The sequence below is a fragment of the Cicer arietinum genome, chromosome 4 (assembly GCF_000331145.2).
Source record: "Cicer arietinum cultivar CDC Frontier isolate Library 1 chromosome 4, Cicar.CDCFrontier_v2.0, whole genome shotgun sequence".
Taxonomy (NCBI): Eukaryota; Viridiplantae; Streptophyta; class Magnoliopsida; order Fabales; family Fabaceae; genus Cicer; species Cicer arietinum.
This window is the reverse complement of record NC_021163.2, coordinates 34,233,092-34,242,322: the sequence shown is the minus strand read 5'-3', so window position 1 is coordinate 34,242,322 and position 9,231 is coordinate 34,233,092. Positions and strand designations below refer to the sequence as shown.

At 29.4% G+C, this 9,231-nt stretch overlaps 1 protein-coding gene across 2 annotated transcripts; it reads left to right on the top strand.

Annotated features, from left to right (window-relative positions):
- Positions 1-251: 251 nt before the first annotated feature.
- LOC101513044 (protein NUCLEAR FUSION DEFECTIVE 4-like) lies at positions 252-2,286 on the top strand. 2 transcript variants are annotated; one of them, XM_027331143.2, is made up of 2 exons: positions 413-547; positions 619-2,286. In XM_027331143.2, the coding sequence occupies exon 2, from the start codon at positions 693-695 to the stop codon at positions 2,118-2,120; it is 1,428 nt and encodes a 475-aa protein (XP_027186944.1). In that variant the 5' UTR covers positions 413-547; positions 619-692; the 3' UTR covers positions 2,121-2,286. The 2 variants fall into 2 exon arrangements, with proteins under 2 accessions (XP_012567584.1, XP_027186944.1); XM_012712130.3 differs by having other exon boundaries at positions 252-2,286.
- Positions 2,287-9,231: the final 6,945 nt, after the last annotated feature.

The window sequence follows — 9,231 nt, the reverse complement described above, 5'->3', positions numbered from 1 at the left end:
ACATCTAATAGTATCTGCTTTTTAAAGATATCGAATGTCCATGGGTCGAGTCTCTTATTTATTTATATATTTTCTTTGTAATTTATGTTAATTTATTGCTAAAAGATTTCATCACTTGAAATTGAACCGTTGTACATAGTAAGATTAATGTTAAAACAACCTCTACACCAAAAAATAACTTTTAAACATTTAAGTAAAAGCGTTTAAAATATACTCCACTTGTCATTGGCCCCATCATTAAAAAATCAAACCATCTCTTTTCTTGTTTCTTCTAAGAGAAAAATCGTCACATTTAAAGTCTTTATTTATAACCCATGAGAAAAATGGTGGTACAAGCTAAGCTTTAATAATAAACTATTTGTTCTCACCAAAGAGTGAGAAAAATGGTATTTTCAAGAGATCATGGTTGGGAAAATACCAAACGATTCACCTTCCAAGTTTTAACTGGAAGGTGGTTTATGGTATTTTCTTCGTTTATGATCATGTCAGTATCTGGAGCAAGCTACATGTTTGGCCTTTATTCAAGAGAAATCAAGTGGGTTTTGGGGTATGATCAATCCACTCTCACTCTCTTAAGTTTCTTTAAGGACTTGGGATCTAACATAGGCATTCTTTCAGGCCTGCTAAATGAAGTCACACCCCCTTGGATTGTCTTAACAATTGGTGGTGTTCTAAACTTTTTGGGCTACTTCATGATTTGGTTAGCAGTGACAAAGAAAATTTCCAAACCAGCAATATGGAATATGTGTTTGTACATTTTCATTGGAGCAAATTCTCATTGTTCAACCAACACTGGAGCTTTAGTCACAAGTGTTAAGAACTTCCCTGGTAGCAGAGGAGTTGTCATAGGTCTTTTAACTGGTTATCTTGGGTTGAGTGGAGCTATCATTACTCAGTTATACTATACCTTCTATGGAAATGACTCCAAATCATTAATTTTTCTTATGGCTTGGCTACCAACTGCTGTAACTTTTGTTTTTATGCCAATTATTAAGCACCACAAGGGAACTGAACAGCCAAATGATTTCAATGCTTTTTATAATTTCCTTTACATGACTTTAATCCTTGCAGGTTTCCTCTTGGTAATGATCATAGTCCAAAGATGTTTCATCTTTACTAAGAGTGAGTATTATGTCACTTCCACTCTCATGGTTCTCTTGCTCATCCTCCCAATTGTTGTTGTTATCATGGAAGAACAAAGGATTTGGAACAACAAGAAAAAAGAACACATCAATAGTGAAGATCCTCCTCCTAAGCATACTCCACAGATGGCTACTCAAAATCAAAATCAAAATCAAAAGCAAGTTTGTTTCTCTTGGAGAAACATACTCATTCCCCCAAGTAGAGGTGAAGATCATACAATCTTTCAAGCCATATTGAGCCTTGACATGATCACTCTTTTCATAGCCACAATTTGTGGACTTGGTGGAACCCTTACTGTGGTAAATAACTTGAGTCAAATTGGATTATCTTTAGGTTATCAAGCACATAGTATAACCACATTTGTTTCCCTAATGGCAATTTGGATTTATCTTGGTAAAATTACACAAGGCCCTGTCTCTGAATTTATCATAACCAAATTTAAAGTCCCTAGGCCTCTCATACTCACATCAATCCTAATATTATCTTGTTTTGGTTACCTTCTAATTGCATTTGATGTCCCAAATGGTCTCTATGTAGCCTCCATTATTATTGGTTTTTGCTTTGGGGCAAACTGGCCAGTACTATTTTCTATCATATCTGAACTTTTTGGTCTTAAATATTACTCAACATTGTACAATGTTGGGTTAATAGCAAATCCTATTGGGTCATACTTGTTAAATGTGAGGGTTGCTGGTCATCTTTATGATAAGGAAGCCATAAGGCAAATGGAAACATTAGGGATAAAGAGGAATCCAGGGGAGGAGTTGAATTGCAATGGGAGTGAGTGCTACAAAATGGCTTTCATTATTATCACTGTTGTTACACTGTTTGGGGCACTAGTGTCTCTAATTCTAGTGCTAAGGACTAGAGAGTTTTATAAAGGTGATATATACAACAAGTTTAGAGAGGAATCTAAAACTGTTGAAAATAAATTGGTTGTCACTCAGAATAACAAAGTTGAACTTGGACCTACCTAAAATGATGGATAAAAGATTTCTTTGGTGAAGAATTGGTAAATATTTCAGAATTGAAATATTTAGATGTATGGTAAATGTTCTTTGCAATCATATGTTTTCCTTCAAATAATGGGAAGTTATGTATCCATTTTAAGATATATTTTATTTAAAGTTTAATTGTCGTGCATCAGAATTACAATCATTTATGGTAAATTACAATCAATTATTGTAAAAGTCAAATATCTATAATAATTTAATAGTTTGATTGATTGACTACATCAATTTTTTTACATCGAAGATGAATTCAATCCTATTATATATATAAATATATATATATGGATGGATACGATAAATGAATAAATAGCAATAATTTTCAATTTACTTGCTTTTATTGTTGTTTTTTCTTTTGAATCCTCTTTCCTTTCCCTAGTGGAAGAAAGAAGAAAATATAAGGTTTAATTTTCGAGTTATTGCAGGAATTCAGATTTTCTATAGTCACTAAAGCATCCATTCACGTATTTGGACATGTTAATGACCGTGATCTTACTCACACAATTTAAAAAATTTAAATTTAAATTTAAATTTTATAATTAAAAATACTAAATTTAAATCTAGCCTGTTGATTCAAAATATATGCGAAAATATCTTAGTGCGGGAGTGTTAAATCCTTGTGGGTGAGACTCTAAATAAAGATACTTACACATGAATAGAGTTTTTTTTTAGACAATAATTAGAGATTTCTTTTCATTAAATTAGATCGGTTAAAATTCCAAAAATAAATAGATTGGTTAATGTCAATTGCATGCAGGGAAGACTGCTTGCAATTATGTAGTCGAAGGATTTATCACTGTATAATAAAATATATTTAAAATTATCTGATTTTAATAATGAATTACAAAAAAATTTGAGTGTTAGAGTGCACAATATATAATCTAATTCTTTAGCAACCGTTTAATGAGTAGGATAAGACGCTTGTGGACTGAATTATATATTCTACCGGTAATAAGACGCTTGTGGACTGAATTTTTAACTAAAAAACCGTAAAATTAGCACCATGCTTTTAGTACTAGAAAAATTTCGTTGAAGAAAAAGGTACATGGAAAATTCTTCTCACATAAGACAAAGTAGGTTTCGAAACAATTATTTGGCATATGTTAGACCTTTGTAACAGGTTTTTCATTGTTGAATTAATTTTGAAGATAAATTATCCACAAAACTTCATAACCGTTTGTTTGGTATTCTATTATCCACAACTTCCCAAATATGTTAGTAGGATATTTGTAATAAGGTGACTTCTAAGGTGATGGAGCAATTAATTAAGTTCCTGTGCATTATCAATAATGTACCACTAGATCTATTTTAGGTGATCTAAGGGTTTAGATTTATTGAAAAAATAAAATAACACTCTCATTCAATCCTTGCTTTTTTCGGAAAACTTTATCTTGTATCTGCTATGAATTTAGATTTAGTCAGATCGTTTATTTACTACATTCCTTCATATATATACTTTTGCAACGATTATGTTCTTTCATATTAACGCCACACTAACTCTCATAGCAAAATTGCTGATTAAATTTTAACAAGTTCATAATTCCACAAAAATTTAAACATCAATTTTTTATCGTGTGTCTGATTGAATTTTAAAAAAAGAATATTTTTCAAAGACAACATTGAATGTTTTTGAAAAATAATTTAATTTTGTTGTAGTGTAAATTATTATCGAAAAACATTTTTACTATACAATTCATATGTGAGTTAGGTCGAAACAGATGTGTACTAAAATTAATAAGATAATTTGTTAATATAGAATTTACTGTCTAGATTATTCCACATCAGCATACTTGATTTTTGTGGTGAGAATCGACACACATTTACTTTGGTTGATATTAGTGGAGGAAATTGTGGGGGAAATTTCTAAAATATATTTGTAATTCTCTAATAGCTATATTAATGTAGCAAAATTAAATAACTTAATTTATCATTTGGTCAAGTGGTTGCAATGATTGTGTTTAATTCAAATCAATGCATCTATTAAGTTATCAAAAGTTACAATCTTTCTCAAGAGTTATTTTCTTTCACCAATTAGTATGAGTTGAAGAGTTGTTTTCTTTCATCAATTGGTATGAGTATCTCTATAAATAGAGATACTTTAGAGGCATAAAGAACACAAGATAAACAAGACAAAATTCATGTTACATGAGTCAAGATTATGTCAAAAATATTTCTGAGTCATTTCTTCTTTTCTCTAGTGTACGAGAGTAAACGAAGGAACCTTATTCTGTAAACTATCACTGATCGATAGGCTTGATATGAATGTACAATTCACTTCAAGGATTCCAAGGTATCTTGAAGGGGATTCGCCGGTTAACCGTTTGCATCCAATATATATAGATTGGTGGGGGCGAATCGAACTTAAAGCTTAGTGTGATACACACGCTTTGGAATTTATTTGTGCAACCTTCATCATCATCGAGTTCATCATCTTCTTGTTCACGATTTGCAGCATACCCCCAACAAAAGTTCCAACAATCTTTAGGTTCGATTTTCGATTATCAAATTTATTTATGACTACAACTTTTAAAGGAGATGAACTTTCTTGACCATGGTGAAAGGTACACATTTAATCTAAATGAATATATATGATATGTTTGAAGTTCTAAATTCATATGTGGTTCTCCAAAGTAATTATATTGTTTATGTTAAATTTAACATGTGGTTAGATTGATATGTGTGATTTAGAATATATTTAAGTATGTGAATTTAATATGATTTATGCATGAATTTTACTTGTTTTGATTTTAAAAATTAATTAAAGTCTTGGAAATAATCACATGAAAATTTATGGTTGGATACCAGAAGTTATTTAGTGTTAATACATTTATATATTATACATTCATGTTTGAAATTCATATATAATAATATGGAGATAGGATGTGGAAAATTAATAATATGGAATTAGAGATGATATATTTTGATGAAATTTTTGTTTATCTATGGTTATATTTTTAGACTAAGAGCAAAGATTTATGATTGACGAGTGGAATAAAGTTTATTTTAATTTTGGTCTCTTAAATCTTAAGATACATGTTTAATACATTAATTTTTTAAAATTATTGTAAATAAATTGTCATAAATATCAAGTGTATGTCTCATTGATAGTGACGCTTCATGTGATAAGTTATTAAATAAAAAATTATTAAAACAAAAATTGATTAAATCATATTATATGTGTATGATGGTATAAAAGTATATGTCAATTTTTTGCTTACTTTGATATTAAAAATGATTTGGATATATATTTTAAAATTATTGTAAGTTGTCAAATGTTTATGGAAGAAACTGATAGAAAATCTTAATGATTTTATTCATTGTTTATTTTCTATTGTGATACTTATTTCAATTTCCCATAAAACATATTTAAATATGAAACTTTAATTAACAAATAGAATTCATGATGCATGTATTAGTTATAATATAACTATAAAGAAATGATTTATTTAATAGAAATGAAATGAATTCTTATTTGTTAAGGAGTATATAACTTACATGTTTGGATCCACCTTATGATATTTAAGTATGAGAAATGTTTATAATCATACTTTGTTAGCTTGTGGCAATATATTCAATGTATTATATCTTGGACTTGGATATATTAAAAAGAGAATTAGAATCTTAAATTGAGATGCTTATTAAATATAGTAAAAGACAGAATGACATAAAAATTTGTGTATGTGATAATTGAGATGCTTATTAATTGTACGTAATATAATGTGAAGAGATTAAATGACAAAAGAGTCATGTTTGGTGATAGTTGGTCAATACTATCAAAAATATAAAAGGTAATCAGATGCTTGATGTAAGTCATGACTTGTACCATATCTAATATAGTCTATGTTGTTGGAAGGTTAAGTTGGTATGCAAATAATCCAAGTAAAACAAATTGACATACTATTAATAAAGTATTAAAATATTTGAAAGGAACAATTAACTATAGTTTAATCTATAGTAGATATCATTCAGTTTTGGAAGGATATACAGATGTTAGTTGGATAACTTATATTGAGGATCATGCTTTCACAAGTGGATGGATCTTTAACCTTGGTGGAGGTGCAGTTTCTTGGAGATCAAATAAGCAAACTTGCATTACAGACTCCACCATGGTTGTAGAGTTCATTGCCCTAGCTGCATGTAGTAAAGATGCATAATGGCTAAGAATTTTTTTTTATGATATACCAATTTGACCAAAATCAATGGCATCAGTATCCATACATTGTGATAGCCAATACCCACTATCAAAAACATATAGCCAAGTATATAATAAAAAATCAATACATATTGGTTTAAGACATAGCTATGTAAAGGACTTAATGGAGTGATATCCATAGTGTTTGTAAGAATTGAAAAGTATCTTGCATATCCTTTGACGAAAGGTCTGACAAAGGATAAGGTGTTGAAAACATCATTAGGGATGTGATACAAGCTTATATCTAGATAATCACCAATGGTGGAAACATCAACTTACACTTGAGTAGCATCAAGTCTTGAGTTCAATGATGAAAGTGCATTATTAGAGTGATTGAAGTACTTGACAATAGATACATCCCAAAGGATAAAAGTACTTGGACCATAAAATAAAAGTGGTAGGATGAGGTCTCCTCTTAATGAACATATAACATGTATTTGCTGGAATGCATAATTATGAGTGCATTTCTGATATAGTCCACCTATATGAGAATAAAGTGGGCCGCTTCATAGGGTTCAAGAGCTTGACTCTATTTTCTCACGAAAAGGATATGAGACACAGGGCCTTATCAAATGTGTCATTTTTATAATTCGATCAATGGTATCGAGATTTCATGTGTGGGTTATGCACACTTGTTCTAATGAATGGTTGGTTCAAAGTTTGTCTGTCTACCAATCTATTTGGGGATGAGTGAAAACATAATTTACTAAGTAATGGTTCAAATCGTAAGACACCTATATCTGAAACCATGAGATTTCCGGAATAACGAACTTAGATATATTTTGAAAATGGTGGGGGATTGTGGGGGAAATTTCCAAAATATATTTGGAATTCTCTAATAGCTATATTAATGTAGCAAAATTAAATAACTTAATGTATCAATTCAAGTGGTTGCAATGCTTGAGTTTAATTCAAATCAATGCATCTATTAAGTTATCAAAAGTTACAATCTTTCTCAAGAGTTGTTTTCTTTCACCAATTAGTATGAGTTGAAGAGTTGTTTTCTTTCACCAATTGGTATGAGTATCTCTATAAATAGAGATACTTTAGAGGCAGAAATAACATAAGATAAACAAAAAACAATTCATGTTACATGAGTCAAGATTATGTCAAAAATATTTCTAAGTCATTTCTTCTTTTCTCTAGCGCACGAGAGTAAGCGAATGAACTTTATTCTGTAAACTATCACTGATCGATAGGCTTGATGTGAATGTGTAATTCACTTCAAGGATTCCAAAGTATCCTAAAGGGGATTCGCCGGTTACCCGTTTGCATCTAATATATATAGATTGGTGGGGGAGAATCGAACCTAAAGCTTAGTGTGATACACACGCTTTAGAATTTATTTGTGCAACCTTCATCATCATCGAGTTCATCCTCTTCTTGTTCAAGATTTGTAGCATACCCCCAACAAAAGATCCAACAGAAATGGGTCAGGCGACCGACAGGAGCCTACGGCCTAACCTACATCAGATCCATACTAGATCAGGTTTTTTTTTTTCTAAACAGATAAGACCAATGCTTCTAAAAAAGCGTATTTAATTAAAAAGGGCATGATGTATATAAAATTATATTCTTCAAAATGTGATGTTAAATATTAAAATATAACTTAATTGCATTGACATATTAACTCGTTAATCTATTTATAGATATGTCTGATTATTTATTCAAAAATATTAAAATGAAATGGACTTTTAAGTAGATCATGTCATACTACACTTTTATCAAAACCAGACTCATGCCTAAAAAGTAAGCCTATGATAGGTCACATGACAAACTTAAGTCTTAAATTTTTTTACAGACCAGGTCCAGGCTTAACAAAGTCTAACTCAATCCAATCTATTTTCATCCCTAATTGATATTATCTCATGGAAGAGCTTATCCACTCATTTTAATCTAATTTTATCGATTAAAAATCTCATAAGATGAAATGATAATATTCCGTTCTCCTCCCAATTTTTGGGTACAGCAATAATACCAAGGATTGTCTCTATTTCAGTTTCCTTTAAATCTTTACTAGAAGAAAAATCAACAAAGAAGTTGAAGAAAATACTAGAATAAAAATTAGTTAAGTAATATAAAAGATTACTGTATATAAAAAAATTTATTAGCAAGTACAAACCTTATAAATTATGTTTTATACTAATAATGGTTAAATTGATTATGGTAATTATAACAAGTAATTAAAAAAAATGGAATTATAAAATTTGTAAATCAATAAAGAAAAATTTAAGATCATGGTTTCACTCAGAACTTTAATTACTTTATAATTTTGTTTGGATTTATTTTTTATTCAATTACCAATTCATTTACTAAAAATATTAAAATACTTGATCGTTTGTGATTAATATTATCTTTTCTAAATTAATCATTTATTTGATCATACAAAGAGTTTAAATTGATCAAATTATATAAAATACAAAAAAATTGAATGATTGAAAGATTGAAATCAAAGTTGATCATGCAATAATTTATAGTCTCAATTTTTCTATAGGTCTACCAACTAATTATAAACGATGAGTGAAGATCCAAAATCCTGATTCAAAAGGACAAAATATTAAATTTTAGTTAATAATTATAACAATCATATCTACGAAAGTAACGTTTAAGAAAAATTGAAATGTACTCAATTTATGTTTCTTCGAAATTACGTTGAATATATTGTTGTCAATAACCAAATTATTGCTCATTTGAAGGTAATTTTCTCTTAAAAAATTTATCCAAATTCTCCTATAAATTTCAAGTAACATACTAAAGTCACAAACATAAAACACAGAAGATGTACAAGCTGCGAAAGTGTTACTAATTAAGAAGATGTAAAATTCAATAAAATTGTTGGCTAAAGTTATATACATTGATTCTTAGCCCAACCACAATTAAGGTTGATCT

Excerpts from the sequence above, each read along its gene's own strand:
- LOC101513044 (XM_012712130.3), top strand. The coding sequence starts at position 384 with ATGGTATTTTCAAGAGATCATGGTTGGGAAAATACCAAACGATTCACC.